The sequence below is a fragment of the Perca fluviatilis genome, chromosome 2 (genome assembly GCF_010015445.1).
Source record: "Perca fluviatilis chromosome 2, GENO_Pfluv_1.0, whole genome shotgun sequence".
NCBI lineage: Eukaryota > Metazoa > Chordata > Actinopteri > Perciformes > Percidae > Perca > Perca fluviatilis.
Genome location: NC_053113.1, coordinates 32,563,381 through 32,579,774, shown reverse-complemented (window position 1 = coordinate 32,579,774; position 16,394 = coordinate 32,563,381). Strand labels below are relative to the sequence as shown.

Below are 16,394 nucleotides of genomic sequence, written 5' to 3'. Positions count from 1 at the left end.
GAATTTCCAAACCGCTGACATGTTGCAGGATAATTCACGAGGTTCCCTACATGTGTGAGAATAACGCGGACACGTGCATCACGCCGCGAGCTGGTACGCGCGACACACGGCGGAAAAGTTGAGAGAAAGGAAAAAGAGACTGTGCTGTCGCTTCTGTGTACGCGTGCGTCCTTGGGAACTGTAACTCGTTTAACTTCTGTTGTCAGTTAATTGTAGCATTGACCGGCATGAAATCGGCATACGTCAGACTGACCTGCCGGTCGCCGGTCATGGCCGAGAACCTGAAAACCGGCCAATTCCGGTCACCGGCCGGTCTATCGGGGCATCTCTACATGTAACCCATTTCAACTCCAACCCTTCAGAGAATCGGAATAGAGAATCGATAAGCACCGGAATCGAAAGGAAGAATCGCAATTGGAATCAGACATGTTAAAATCCAAACGATGCCCAACGCTAACCATGACTGTGGGCCTCTCCCAAACAAGAGACAAGGCATGAGTAGGGAATCTGCTACGGTGATTGTGTTTAAAATTGTCTGTGTACTCCCTCTGTTTGGATCTGCATTACCTTTTTAGTCTGATGCTATTAGCTGAAGTGTTTCAGTGGTTTTAATCTGCAGCAGAGCGGCCACAGCCTTCATGTCCTCTGGGTGTATGAGTGTCTGTGTGTGAACGCACATGCACTCGAGTGCACAGAGTGTGTGATAATAATATCCCTTGTCAGCCTCCTGAAGATTAGCCTCAATGGAAGAAATCCTCTGTCATATCCCCTCACCTTATTCTCTCTCTCGCTCTCCCTCCCTCTCTCCCTCTCTCTGTCTTATGAGTCTTAGATTGTTTTACAGTTGAGTGACTTGCTCTTTTCTAAATTCAGCGCTCATGTTTTTTTGTTTTTTTTCGCCTCTGGAGAAAATTTGGGTCACACAATCTCTGTGATTTAAAAGATGCAGATTTTCTGAAGCTGGTTTGTTGGAATGACTGTTTTTTCCTTCTGTCCTCAGATCTGCATTAGACTGAAAATAATAAAGAAGAAGACGACCGGTCCTGACTCAAACTGGTCCTCAATGGACCAGTGAAATCTTTCCCCACCCTGCCAATTAAAAGCAATGTATTTGGGCGCTGTAGGCTGTAGCACCGTCAGCAGAGAGTGTGTGGGGCCCCTCCTCTCCCTCTTTCCCAGCACCCCTCGTGACATGGGATGCCAGCCCCCTGCCTCCCTGCCCTGAGCTCTCCTGGGGCGCCATGAACAGCTACAGAGACAGAGGGGTCACCTGCACCTCCTCAGACCTCCTGGATGGAGGAGGAGGGTTTCCCCAGCACAATGCGTTCCGTCACACGCCCAATGGCCACCCGGCTCCTGGCCCCACAGACCCAGCCATCCAACCACGCGTTTCTGTGCCCAAAATGGGTGTTCGGGCGCGGATTGCAGAATGGCCCCCACGCCGTGCGCAGTCCAGGGAGTCACTACTAGAAAATGGGCAAATTGTCAGCATTCACCACGGAGATGACTGCTCCACTTCAGTTTCCTCATCGGTTTTGTCATCTGACATCGGGCTGGTGCGGGGAGGGGTTGCCAGGTTGCCACGACGACGGTCGAAGGATGTAGAGTTTAGAGGAGGAGGGTTTGGCGTTGAAAGATGTTCACCATTTAGCCTGAGAGTGTACCCACCACTGAGACAGCGCTCAAACAGCGAGGTTACGCTGAGCGAACAGGACGAAAATGAGGTGAGTCTTCAATCTCCAGCCCCTCTCACACCTGTAGTGTGGTTCAAGGAAAAAATGGTGTTGCCTTTCTAGTTCTGTAGCGTTTTTTGTGTTTACACTGACTTTGTACAAACAAACCAAGAGAATTAAACTTAAAGTTATATTGGCAAAGCGGGACTTTGACCCACATGGCAAAATAATAATTCTAGTGACTGACAGCAGGTCATGCTGCATTTATGTATAATGACAAACTGGCAGAAATAGGGACAAAAAAAGAGATACCTTGTACCTTACTGTTTGGTGGGAGATAGTTACTGTGTGGTCACTACGTTTCACAACTCTCCTCTGTTTTATACTTCTGTTCACTGTGGCCATGCACAAACACATACGTACTATCATAAAATCCTGTAGTTCGTCTGTTTTTGCTTTCACGCCACAAATAAGCCGCTACATAGTTTAATTGACAGCTTTCACACCATCCTAAACTAACGAAGACGGGCAAACGAGATTGTTTGAAATGAACCAAACAGGTTACCCTAACTTTACGTTACCTTTCAGTGGATTCACTCAGTACAACACATTTATTATGGGAAATTACGCCCCGCGTGACTTACATGGAGTCACCTTTATTCACGCCTTTTAAGGCAGATGACCTGTGGTGTATATGTATAGCATATGTGAGTCATCAGCTCTGTTTCGCCGCATCAAAGTTAGATCAACAGCCCCTGTTGGTGTTAGCCTAGCTACCCGCAGAGGTCTGATTTTGCGTTCATAAGCTCTATAAGTCTCGAGTTGAGCACCAGGCATAAACAGATATAATCCTCAGGGGGTGCGGTATCTCTTTGCATCACAAAGACCAGCATGAGACATGTCCCGTCTGTCTGGGGATTGTACGTGCCCGGAGAGCGTTGACAGAGCATGAAGCGTTTTGTCGCCAGCTCCGGCACTCAACCCTGGCGAGGCGGCTCACGTTTGTGAAGAAAGCGCTGGGAAAGACCGTCATGCGGTCTGATACTATCCGAGGTGAGGCACCCGGCTTCATCTGAGACCGGTGAGAAGCTCCTGGTTAAAGTCCCCTCTGGTAGCTGGGCTGACCACATGGAGTGTGTGGAGGGGTTAGCCAAGTTCAAGTCGGAACCCTCCTCCTCGTAAACCACTGCCTGTATGTGGATCTCAATGGAGTGGACAAAGTGGTATTGGTCAATCCTCCACCTATGGAGCCATCCCTGGCAGTTTATCTGCTCTTGTCTCACAACAATGGGGTGTTTGGCCCCATGACCCTCCCGTCATACACATACTCTTCCCAATAAGGTTAAAATGGCCACGGACGACACTCTTCGCATGTCTTGCTGTGCGGCGCTCTCCCTGGACAGAGAGATGGCATCTACGGTGGTGGCGAAAAGGCATCTGTGGCTGACCCAGTCTGATGTTCCAGAAAAGAGACAGGGTTGTCTATCCGGATGAGCCTGTGTCTTTTAAGGGGTTGTTTAGGCAGTCACTGGACAACCTCTAGGCGAAGTTTGAGCAACGGACAAAGCATGCAGTGGCTCTGCGCAGCATCATTTCCAGGCAGGACAAGCTACCCGCAGGTGCTTGCAAGCCTGCAATGCTGCCGCCTCCCACTAAAAGGGGCAGCACCGCCCACAGGTCCAGGGCCACGCCGGGCAGGCAGCACCCACCCGGTAAGCCTTCACGCCACTCGGTTTGGGACAAGGGCCCACCACCAGGCCTTCAGGGGTTCAGGGCCTCGGAGGAGGAAATCACACTTGTCCTGGGACTGGGTGGAGAGGGGCACCGCAGCACTGCTGTTCTTCATCCCTCTTCAACACACAGAGCGAGAGACATGTGTATGTGTGTGTGTACACATACACACACACACACACACACACACACACACACACACACACACTGGGTGCTATAAATGTTTCTGTTGTGACAACTTCATGTGCTCCTTATGTTTTTCCCGTTTTCAGTGCCCCTTTGGAGGTGCCTCTCTGCAAAGCCGGTGGGCAACCTTCAGGCTCTGTCTGTGTATTCCACTTGTACCCAGTTCACTTCTTATGGCTCCAAGGTTACATTGCTGCTGAACTTGGCATATTTGCCTAAGTCAATCCCTGCAGCCAATAGCTCTATGGCTTTTGAGATCCTAAACCTCTGTTCCCCTCCTTTTGTTTCATAGGAGTCATTCCCTGTGTGCGCCTACATAGGCTCAATACATATGTGATCAGTTGTTTGTTTGTTTAGCTAATCCGGCCAAGGGCAAAGTCCTATCTAAACAGCGGCTTTCTCACTGGATTGTGGAGGCCATCTCCCTGGCTTACACCAGTAAAGGTCTTCCAATGGCTCACGGTGTGAAGGCGAATTCAACCAGGGGCGTAGCAACATCATAAGCTCTGTTTAAAGAGGTATCTTTGAGTGATATCTGCGTTGCAACCATTTGGTCATCCACCGCACACTTGATCGGTGTTACAGTTTGGATGTGACAGCCACTTCGGTGGCTCATTCTGCCCTTTCTACTGGGTTTTCGATGCACTGGAGTGCTTGAATATAATGTCCCATGCTATATGTGTTGTACTGAGTGCATTGACCAAAAGGGAACAAAATGTTAGGACTTTTGTTCCCTGAAGGAGAGGAACGAGATACAACACTTGGTTGCCCCGCTGCACAGCTGGGCTCGGCTACCGAATTGAGGGATGACCGTGGTGACAGATGTATAGGCAGGGCCTCACATACGTCACCTTTATTAAAAGGTGTCAATAAGGTGTCTTTAGTCAGATATCCCATACTATATGTGTTGTACCTCATTCCTCTCCTTCAGGGATCAGATGTTATAGTTATAACATAATGTTTTCCCCAAAATATAATCATTGAAATCAGAATTATGTATCCACTGATATTTCGTCATAAACTGAAAATCCTCTCCCCTTTCTGCTTCAAGGTGGAGGTTCGTGGAGGTGTCGGGATGGGAAACCTGTTCAGAGAGTATGGCAGCACCTCCTCCATCGACATCCAGGGCATTCCTGAGCAGAGCTTTTTTGACATGCTCAGCCAGTTCCACCAGGAGAGGCCTGACCAGCGCAGCTCAGCACCCATACACCTCGGGGAGCTGCTGCGCGCTCCAGACTCGCCACCAAGCGCACCTCTCCCCTCTGCCCCCTCACCTGGTCCCACAGGTGGGGAAGTAATAGGGACAGGAAGGAAAGACGGAGCTGAGAGAGTGAGGAAGAAAAGTGGAGGGACGGAGTCGTCACTGGGCACCTCCTCTTTGTTCAGGAAACTTAGGAGCTCTAGTCGCAATGAGCTGGATGGAGGGAAAGGAGAAACAACAGAGGACGGGGGAGGCCGGGGTTCAGCAGAAGCCTCCTACAAACCGTGGGTATGTCCTAAGAGCTTTGTCCACTTCGATGCTCAGAGCATCCTGTTTGACCTCCACGAGGCAGCGGCTCAGCGGGGCTACGCCGCCCAGAGGAGGAACACCGCCACGGGGGCATCAGCTGCATCAGTGTCCCTGTCGGTCTCCAGATCCTCGGCTCCAAGTGTGAACGACCCAGTTTACTCCAGCATAGAGGATCTCACCCTGAGCCTCGACCCCAGCTCCATGACACCCTCCCTGGGTGTGGACCTATTGGACGGGCCTCATGGAGCCCACAGCTCGAGCCCACTGCTCCTCTGCTGCCCCCACTTCCTCAATGAGACTGGAGGCCACGGGGAGCGCAATATCAGCTTCCTCAGCTCGTCAGCAGAGCGAGACGGAGGAGGAGACGGAGCGAGGGGTTGGCTCAGGAGGAGTAACGCCAGCGTCTCAGTGCTGGAGGTGCCTATTGAACAGCAGGTTACAAGACTGGACCGACTGAAACTGTACGGCATAGAGCATGTAGATCTGGGGGCCAGGTACTACAGAGACTACTTCCATGGGAAAGGTAACACAGACACATTTACTATAAGGCAGATATCATACTTAAACCATACATTTGATGTTGATGCCAGCTGTGTTATGTAAGGATCACAAGAATCAAACCTATTGATAGAAAATTGATTATACATGTTTGCAGTATTACAACATACATTTTGTTGTAACTGTAGTTTATAGATTCTTAAACAGTTTTTATTCCAGTTAGAGTAAATTAAATGGGCAAAAGCAGCATCAATTCTTATAAAGACTGGTGCAATGAGAGCATACCTCAAGTAGGACAGGTTTGTTTTTAAATCCCACCTTTCAAAAACTTTACATAAAACATAAAAAGGCATGAAGAATATGTGTGTATATATATATATACATATACATATACATATACACACATACACATACACAGTACAGGCCAAAAGTTTGGACACACCTTCTCATTCAATGTGTTTCTTTATTTTCATGACTATTTTTTTATTCTCACTGAAGGCATCAAAACTATGAATGAACACATATGGAATTATGTACTTAACAAAAAAGTGTGAAATAACTGAAAACATGTCTTGTATTTTAGATTCCTCAAAGTAGCCACCCTTTGCTTTTTTATAAAAAAAAAAAAAAAATATATATATATATATATATATATATATATATAAAATGAATGAATGAGCCATCTTGACATTAAAGATTCAGTTAGACATGACGACGTTACCTTGGTCTCTGAGAAATTCTGAAAAAATAATTCTGACAAAATTATTATTTGCTTGAACAAAATACATTAAATCTAAACATTTGCAAACAATATCTCACGTACTGACAATCAATAATGAAAATAATTTTGAGTTGAAACTTGTGACAAAACCATTTATCAATTTGTCTAATCATCATCTATGCTAGTGGTGGCTGGTGGCACTACACTATATACATACTGATGACATTTTCTACTAGGATTTGGGCCACTTGCTGTAATAAGTTCGTATGAATCTGACAGCGTAGATCTCATTTCTCCAGTGTCATTCCCCACATCTCATCCATGACAGTTGATATCCAGCCGTGCCTGAGCAGAGTGGGCCAAGCTGGCAATGCGCCCAGAGCTTTTATTGCACATGTACCTGCCGCTGGACCTTTTTGGCAAACTCTGAACTGATAATACTCCACCTGCCTTTCTGCACGATTACAAAGTACCACTTAACGTGGTCAGCCAGTGCAGCTTTGTTTTACATCTGGTTTTAGGTGTCAGAAGTAACGCCTATCTTCAGAGAGAAAAGGTGTGTGTAAGATGTGTGCCTGTTCGTACACGTGTTCGCTGGCATTTCTTGTCAACATCACCTCTTCAGACAATGCGGATGAAACTTCCTCTTGGCAAGCATGATCTGGCTGCACCCTAATTAGTGACAGATGCTGTTAGGAGCGTGTGTGTGTGTGTGTGTGTGTGTGTGTGTGTGTGTGTGTGTGTGTGTGTGTGTGTGTGTGTGTGTGTGTGTGTGTGTGTGTGTGTGTGTTGTGCGTGTGTGTGTGTGTGTGTGTGTGTTTTGCGTGTGAGGCCTGCAGCCACACAGATAAAGGTTACCATTCCAAAAATATGTTCATCTGCTAACTCGTTTCCAGCTTAGCTGTCCCCCAGAACGCAACTGTGATTGTGTGCTGTGTTTTGTCAGAAAGCCTCATCAAAAAGCTGACATGTTCACCACGGGACATGGCATGGAAGCTATAAGCAGGCCTGAGTCTCCGAATGTGTGTCATCCCGGTTCATTGGATGGAGGAGAAATACTTGTCAAGCTAGATTCCTCCCCGAGTGTCTGGAGAATTGTACCACACTGCCTGTGGTGTTGGCATTACCACGGCTTAGCTTAGGAGCTTTAGAAGAGGACATGCAAGATGCTCGTGAAGTGCGTTGATAGCTTTGTCTCAGCCTCTTAATGGATGAATATGTTGTGTGCCAACACGGGTAACAAGCCACAGAGTGTTAATTGACATATTTTGTTTGTTTCTTGTATTTGAAAGATGAAGGACATATTTGTTGCTTTACGGTCTTAAATATATGCAGTATGGAATTGTATTTTATTGAAGTGAAGTTACTACACAACAACATCGGAAACATTTCAGCATCTCTGTGACTACACAACTACATTACGGTATATTTTAATCATCACTTTGTTTTAGTAACAATTATCGTTTTCTCTTACCTTGTGTTAGCTAAATTGATATTGTAATTATGTTAGTGTATTGATAACTAGATGTCATTGTCTATGCCCCTTCTCTGCTAGTCATGCTTACTACACCAGATCCAAACTCCTCTCATCTTTATCTCTTGAAGGTTAAATGGACCGGTCTCTCTTTATTATATCAAACCTCAATACCTCTTTGTTACTGACACAAATATGTCTGTAGCACGTATCAAAAACTACCGAAACCAAGTCTTCGTAACTTACTGAGATATTTACTGATTTAAATCCTAATTTTTCCAGTTTATGACTATATTTTTATTTAAGGAACGTTTTTGTTCAGCTGCCTAAATGAAAAAAAGGCATAGAAGACTGAGAATACAATTATAATTCTCTAGATTTGTTCTTTGGTCTCATAAAATGTTCGTAATGACTGTCTTGTTTTGTTCAACCAACTGTCTGAAACCCCAAAACATTCAGTTTCCTATCATAGAAGAGCGTTAAAACCAGTGAATATTTATATTTTAGAAGCTAAAACCGGTGAATTTGGGTATTTTTGTTAAAAAGTTGCTAAAATCAGTCAGTAGGATTGTTGCAGATTAATTCCCTTTTTGTTTTCTGATGATCATCTAATACTTTCAGCTAAAATATCATAAGCTACTACTGTGTATAAAACCCACAACTCAAGTCCATATTCAGACATGTTACTCCTCAACACAAACATTGATCTCCATCTCTCCTTCACCAGAGCACTCAAACTACTTTGGGACAGAGGATAAGCTGGGCGCTGTGGCCGTGAGCATCCGCAGGGAGAAACTGGAAGACACCAAAGACCTGAAAGACCAGTACCAGTACCGCCTTATCGTCCGAACAAGCGAGGTATGAAGGATCTCCCGTTTGTGTGTTTGTTCTGAGCATTTCTTAGTGATGAGTCAGTGATGAGTCAGTAAGAGTGCGCACGCTTAATTTAATTACCTACTTTCATTTTACCCCCCTTATGTCCCTACCTGTGACTCTTTTCACTCTCTCTGCCCTAGTTTTAACCTCACCCCTCACCCCCTCTCTGCCAGTGGAAAATTCCACCTGCCCAGGCTCAGCACAGCAAAACCAAACCAAACATTGGCTGCTGTGGCCAAAGTGTTTGGCCTGCTCTCACAGGGAGCACACCCAACCACTTTTCCACTTTGATGGGTCAAATACTCGTAACAAGTGATGGGTTGGTGACCATGGAGAAATACTTAAGTCTCTCTCAGTCTTGTTCAAAGACTACAAACAAGTTATTTATATTCATAAACTTTTAGAGATTCTTCTTCCAGAGCACCAAACTACAATAACAATATGAGCTTATTATCAACAGACAATTCATTTGCAACTATTCTGATAATCGATTAATCGATTGAGTTACTTTTCATGCAGAAAATGCCAAATATTCACTTGTTCCAGCTTTTCTTTAGGTTTTGGACTGATGGTTAAACAAAACACAAATTTGGAGGAAACTGTGATCACACATTTTGCCATTTTGTTAATAACAATTGGCAGGTTAATCTGTAATGAAAATAATCATTACGGACACCGTGAACAAATATTAGTCTTCTGTTTTTTTTCTTTTCATAGGTGTTAGAGAGGTCTGAGGTCTGTATGAATAGTTAGTTTGACCAACTTACTATTTTATAAACACCTGTGTAGCATCGTCGGGACACGCAGACAAACAGCAAAGTTTGCTTCTGTTCATTGTGTTCATGTGGCCCAATTGTCTTCCTCTCCACTGTGTTGTTTTTAGCTGGATTACATGGCTGCCTGGCCTCGTCACCTTAGCTCTGGTATAACAATGGAGCCTCTCCGCCATCTAAGTACACAGAGCTCAGCTAACAGACACAGCCAGCACAGCCAGGCCTACTGTTCCCACACAGGAAAAAAGAGATTCATTGCCGACTTTATTCTCTCAAGCCGCAGCTGCTCTCAAATATCCATCCCCCCCTTAAGTCTGTCATTTAATTCTGTGCGGCAGTGCTGACGCAGCAAGGTGGAGAGACTTCCTCTCTCTCCCTCCATCACCCATTTCTACACGCAGCCCTCTGACGTTCCTGCTCAGCATGTCGCAGTCACTCACTGCACTGTCGCACAGAAGCTGACGAGTTCAAACGAAAGCTCCATAACTTCAGCCACATGTCTATCAAGTTTCACGTCTCTGCTGCACACCAGTCTCTGAGGTCCAACTGTCTCTTCTGCCCCTGCGAGCTCCAGAGTCCGCCATGCATTTTTAATGATCCCTTATTTGTGTGTGTAGTTGTGCGTGTGTTTGTGTGCTGTGAGAAGGATCACCCCACTCCTCCCAACTGTATCAGAGGATATTATAGCCTCACTCAGGCCAATTTCCTTTCACCAGGGAGGAGCACTCTGTGGCAGCACAGTACTGAGCAGAATATTAATTCACAATACACCTCAAACTAAAATCTGTGTGCGTCCATCCGTGCGTGTTGAGAGGAGTGTTGCTTCAGGGCATCCCTCATCTGATGGACTCACTTCAAGCTCCCAGACTGCTAATCATCTGTTCCTCCATTTTCCAGAGGCGTGGTTCTGTAGCTGAGCCCGACCTCCGACCTCTCTCAATACAACTATCTCAGAATCAATAGTATTACTATGTATATTCTGCTGTGTCCATAGTAGCCAATATATGATACAAAATAATTATACACAACAGCTTTAAACCCTACCAACAAAAAAAACAAAAAGGAAATAAATAAAAACTAGTAAATAAAAAAGTATATAACCAAGCAAGTATTTTTGTTTAAAAAGAGAAGGAAGAAGGAGGAGTGAAAAAAAGTTGATGTCAGTAAGTCTGTCAGCAAGTATTCTTTCCCCAAGACAGGAAAGAAATAAACCGATAAATAGTAAAGGTGATAGGTGATAATATTTCAATTCCTGGTCTGATTAAAGCGATCTATGAAATTTAATTTTGAAAAAATGTGAAGGGGTCTAAATCAACAATGCAATAAAATGTAGAGAAAATTTAGTTGTTTCTTGACAATTTCAATGTGATTTTTCTATATATATATATATATATATATATATATATATATATATATATATATATATATATATATATATATATATATTTAAATCTGGTGATGCATTGCAAAAAAAATGTCTTTCCCCATATTCAGCTTGTGACCCTGCGAGGCTCCATTTTAGAGGATGCGGTGGCGTCTACGGGGAGGCATGGCACGGTGCGGGGTCTGCCGCTCAAGGAAGTCCTGGAGCAGGTCATCCCCGAGCTCAACGTCTCCTGTTTGAGACTGGCGCTCAGCACACCCAAAGTCACAGAGCAACTGCTCAAACTGGACGAACAGGGGGTGGGTTACATGTCTGTCTCTGTCTGTATTTGCATTTTATTTTTGGGCTTGTGTAATAATAAAATGTGACAGTTAATCCCAGATGCTTCCATTGAAACAGTGACTAAAAGTCACGCTGGCTAGAATGAGGCAAAGCGATACATATGAACTGATGGGTAACACAGTGGCTTATGGTTTGCTCACATAGTGTGTATAAAAGTGTCTACATCTGATTTAGTGTTGGTGGTGCAAAGTACACAATCTGAGGTCCGTGAGCGCTCAGTGCAGCAGGGCGTGGTGTGTTTGAGCATGAGTGTGTGACCATAAAAGCTTTAATGTTTAGCCATGTTATCTCACCTTTTATTTAATGAAGGGTGAAGTGCAAGGCGGGGGTGTTTTGCCCTGTAGTTGGCTTTTTTGTTTTTTTGTTTGTGCAGGTGGTTTTTACAACAACGAAGTGGTGCTCAATTGAAAAGTGCGTACATATATACATCAGGGTTAAATTCTTATCTGTAACATCTACTTTGACATCAAGTTGCATTAAAAGCACCAGGCTCCCACTCCACTGTTTCAGCCATTTGTGTGTGTGTAATGTTGATTTTATCTCTCCGCTGCCGTGTAGTTGAGTCAGAAGCACAAGGTGGGTGTTCTGCTGTGCCGTGCGGGCCAGAGCACAGAGGAGGAGATGTACAACAACGAGGAGGCGTCACCCGCCTTCTCTGCCTTCCTGGAGCTGCTTGGGGAGCAGGTGCTTCTCAAAGGATTCACCAAATACGCTGCGCAGCTCGACACAAAGAGTAAGTGTTCAGAAGAGCCCCTTTCAGACATGCACAACATCCCATAAATGTGTTGGTTATTTTACATGTTGGTCTTATGTGTGAATAAGCACCTGAGTCGTTTTTACATTAAAGTCAAGATGGCAATCTTACTCTTACTCTTAGTAATCTTAGTAATATTTTCTCAGCACCTTCACCATGGCACATTTCCAAATTGAATGCTGTCAGATTAGCGGCTGAAGCAACACAAGGTCAAACATAGACTTCTTGTTTGCCTTATTAAGTTCCCTGTAATAAATGTTTCCCTTAATTGTCATCTCCTATGTTTAGACAAATTAAAATCAGTTAAATGAATTATGAAACTATGTGAATGAGCCCATTTTTCTCCCTATTTTCAACTTTCATCCATGCAGTTAGCATTTTGAATATACAGCAAAATGCTTTAAATGAGAGTCCCAAATGAATGTCTCGTCCCACACACTAAGTTTTCAATGGCAAAATACATTTTTAAATCTACTGGTGCCGTTTTTGAGGGAACAGAAAACAATCTTCATCCAAATCAGTACAACAATCCACTCCTTTCACTCGTTACCACTCCTGTTCTCTGGCAGTAAGACCTTTTTCTCTCACGAGCATTGTGGCTCATTCCTTTACGCCCCGAATAAAGCCACAAGGAACATTTACATTAACAGCACCTAGAGTACGAAATCCATTACTTTAAAAGACAGATGAAGCCAGCATCGTTATGTATTATATGTCAGAAAAGTAATGGCCAGGCCAAGTGTCCCAGGAAAAGCACCATCACATGTCTTGGCATCCTCATGATCCCTCAAAACGTGTTTGAACGATTAGGTGTTAGGACTCTAATTCAACATCACAGTGTCGTCTGTAGTTAACAATGGCTGACATCACATTAAAATGTCTTGCTCCAGCGGACTCCACGGGCACCCACTCCCTGTACACCACCTACCAGGGCTACGAGGTCATGTTCCACGTGTCTACCATGCTGCCGTACATGCCCAACAACCCACAGCAGGTAAGAGATTATGAGCACCCTCCCTATTGTATGTTGTCTCAGGCCATGTTTTGGTATGTACAGCTGCAAAATACATCCACAAATTTCCTTTTGTAGTCACCCAAAGTCTGTCTGTGGTTGTTAGTTAAAGCCTCTTCAGTTTGCTCCGGGTCGTAAACCAACTGCAAGAATTCATAAAGTGGGAACTCGTGACTTGTGTCACGTTCTTCATTTAGAGTCTCTTTCCTCTTTTATTCACTCTCATGTTATTATAGTCTTTGTTCTCTGTCTTTTCGTTTTTTCCTTACTTACTGGCTTTTTCTTTGGCCCTCTCTCTGCCTCTCATTCTTTGACTGGATCAGAGCTGGGTGGGGTTCAGCAGTGAGCAGTTTCTTTATTTTCTCCCTTGTTTTTGTTTAGTTGTTGTACTTCTTTGAAAAAAGCTGCCTACCTACACATTCTTTTGTGTGTTTGCAGCGTGGACTGCATGTGTGAGTGACCTGTGTGTAAGACAACGTTTTACATGTGTGTATTTTTAATAGTTTGCATAAGTGTTTGCGTGAGAGGCTCACACGGATGGACACGTGCTCAGACAGGCCCTGTGGGTGCTCAGTGTACAATGTGTCAGCGGTGTAGGCTATGGAGAAGTCGTTTGTTCCTCAACAAACATTTGAAAAGACAATAAATTTATATTGTGAATCAGCAAATATACTTTCATTACCATACCCCCAGTAATCTATTTTTTTATTTTATTTTTTTAATCATTTTGTTAAACAAATTGTAAATGGTAAGTAAACGTGAAGGTGGCACCTTTTTAAATTGAGTCAATTAAAAGTGTGTTTGAACAGTTTGTCTTAGTATCAACACTTACATCCAAAAGTGTAATTTTATAAATGGCACAATAACTCCATCCAGAGGTTTAAAGGCCGCAGCAGCGAGGAGATTGAGTACTTGCTCAGATGGACCTCTAGGTGGCAGCATCCGACAATAAATATAACCTGCAGTGAATGAGCAGAGGCAGAAGGAGTGAAGTAGAAATATAGAGACTGTGGAGGCTCTTACAGTCAGGAGAGAGGAAAAGGAGAGCCCAAGCTAGGCCTACACACTTACCTTGTATGACCAGTGATGAAATGTACGGTAAATGCTTGTTGAATCTTACATATCGTATCATATAGTCCTATTTAGAATGGAATCCTGAAATGGAAAAAAAGTCAAGATACAATTAAATTTAATTCAATTTTATTTATAGTATCAAATCATAACAAGGGTTATCTCGAGACACTTTACAGATAGAGTAGGTCTAGACCACACTATAATTTACAAAGAACCAACAATTCCAGTAATTCCCACAAGAGCGAGCATTTAGTGCGACAGAGGCGAGGAAAAACTCCCTTTTAGGCAGAAACCTTGAGTGGTGAAGATGTTGATTAAAATATCCAAAACTTCTTTTCCCCAAATGATCAATTCTAACAATTACAGTTAATGTTTATAAGCACTACATCAGGCTAAACTTGCAGTCTTAGTACGAGTGAAGGCTGGCTGCAGAATGTATCTATCTGTGGCCAAACGGTGGGCTGGATTACATAATTGGTACTTTCACACTTCCTTCTGCAGATGAAGAGAGAATTGGCAAACGCCGCACCACAGACACAGCCTGGGTTCTGTGCCACGTCTCCTACACGAACACAGATAGACATACCAGCACACACAAAGACACAAATAGCCCACACAGAATCTGAAAAACAAATTGCATAAAGAGCTGCTGTTGGTGTCTAGTAATGAGCGTCTCAATCTCTCATTTCTTTTGTCAGACTCTCTCTTATCGTTGAGTCAATTTGTTGTGTCAATGCCAGTTATGTAAGCAATGCCAGTTATGTAAGCTAATTTTATTAATTTGACATTCTTATCTCTCCTCTCTTCTTCCTTAGCTTCTGAGAAAGAGGCACATAGGGAACGACATTGTCACTATAATCTTTCAGGAGCCGGGAGCATTGCCTTTCACCCCGCAGAATATTCGCTCACACTTCCAGCACGTCTTTGTTATTGTCCGTGTGCACAACCCCTGCTCTGAAGGCACATGTTACAGGTAAATGTTTTAAACAAAACAAGCACATGTTCATATACACACAACTATGACCAAAACATTATTTCTCACACTTCAAATCTGTGCCACCTTTTCTTTCAGTGTTGCTGTGACAAGAATGAAGGATGTTCCTCCCTTCGGCCCACCCATCCCCAGCGGCGTCACCTTCCGTGACCCAGAAACCTTTCGTAACTTCCTTCTAGCCAAAGTTATCAATGCAGAAACTGCAGCGCACAAGTCAGAAAAGTTCCACACTATGGCGACACGAACGCGGCAGGAGTACCTGCGTGACCTGGCTGAGAACTACGTCAGCAGCACTCCGCTCGACTCAGCTGGCAAGCTTAACAACCTCATCTCCCTCGCATCTAAAAAACGGGAGCGCTCCAAGGCGAGAGAGGGAGCGGAGTTGGGAGCTGCGGGGGCCGTCGCCTGGAGAGTCCAGGCCCAGGACTTCAGTGGAGGTGGGACAGAGCTCCCCTGTGCCTTGGGTTTGTCAGCTGAATATGTCCTCCTGACAGACTGCTCCACCAAAGAGGTGGTGTTCAACTGTTTCTGTGCGGATGTGATCGGCTGGACACCGGAGCGGCTGGCGCTGAAGATCTTCTACGGCAGAGGAGACCACATCGCTGTGCGGGTACCAGAGGGCTGTGCACCAGACATCAGAGAGATGGTGCAGAGGTTAAAGGTGAGAGTTTAGAGCTTGTTCCAGTTTAAATGTAGAGAGAAAGTGACCAGAAAATCTTTGTGACCTTTTGAAGCACATAGCTTGGAGTAGTATGTAAACAGTTATATTTATATTTAATGTTTCTCACCAAAACACATTGTGTATATCCTTGGGGCCTGAAAAATGCTCTGAATGCATTTCCTTCCTCATAAAATATTTGCTGAGTTGATTTAAAATTACTTTGCATCTCTCTCTCTCTCTCTCTCCTCCTTTTTTGTCGTCTCTTTACCGTTGCTGGTTATTCAAAGCATGGTTGACAATCTTTGTTAACATCATAGTTAACATCTTTAAATATTCCTGCAGATTTCTTCTGCACAGCATTTGTTTGGTACCCTTATGTAGGAGAACATGATGTGAATTTTAGCCCTTCATTGCAAAGGTTTGTCTTCAGACCACTTAAAGATCTTAAATATTCTCTGTCAAGTCTCTGTGTTTTGTTAATACTAGTGCAGTGCCCGTTTGGAGCACGTGCCTGTTTGGACCGGCCTAACTTTATCGAACTACGAGCGCGTTTCAATCATGCGCGGCTGCGGCTCATCTAGAGATTCGGCGTGTTCCCCTTTTTTCTGTCTAGCCATCACACATCCAGGTAGTGATGTGGCCCAGGCGGGGGAAGGACAGAGCCGGGCTCAGCTTGCCAGCCTGTGGCTTCCCCAGCCTCTGCTCTTAAACTCGTTCCTCCTTTCCTCTTA

The 16,394-nt window shown here is 44.4% G+C and overlaps 1 protein-coding gene across 5 annotated transcripts in view; it reads left to right on the top strand.

Moving 5' to 3' along the window:
- Positions 1-16,394, top strand: part of sipa1l3 (signal-induced proliferation-associated 1 like 3) — an 83,870-nt gene that overhangs the window by 46,617 nt on the left and 20,859 nt on the right. For 3 of the 5 annotated variants that reach the window (XM_039780740.1, XM_039780725.1, XM_039780732.1), the window contains exons 3-10: positions 1,001-1,724; positions 4,642-5,623; positions 8,521-8,651; positions 10,937-11,125; positions 11,727-11,901; positions 12,813-12,916; positions 14,824-14,981; positions 15,081-15,663. In XM_039780740.1, the coding sequence (XP_039636674.1) occupies positions 1,242-1,724; positions 4,642-5,623; positions 8,521-8,651; positions 10,937-11,125; positions 11,727-11,901; positions 12,813-12,916; positions 14,824-14,981; positions 15,081-15,663 (2,805 nt within the window). In that variant the 5' untranslated portion in view covers positions 1,001-1,241. The remainder of the gene's footprint in view (positions 1-1,000; positions 1,725-4,641; positions 5,624-8,520; positions 8,652-10,936; positions 11,126-11,726; positions 11,902-12,812; positions 12,917-14,823; positions 14,982-15,080; positions 15,664-16,394) is intronic. The other 2 variants (XM_039780747.1, XM_039780755.1) reach the window with 1 other exon arrangement.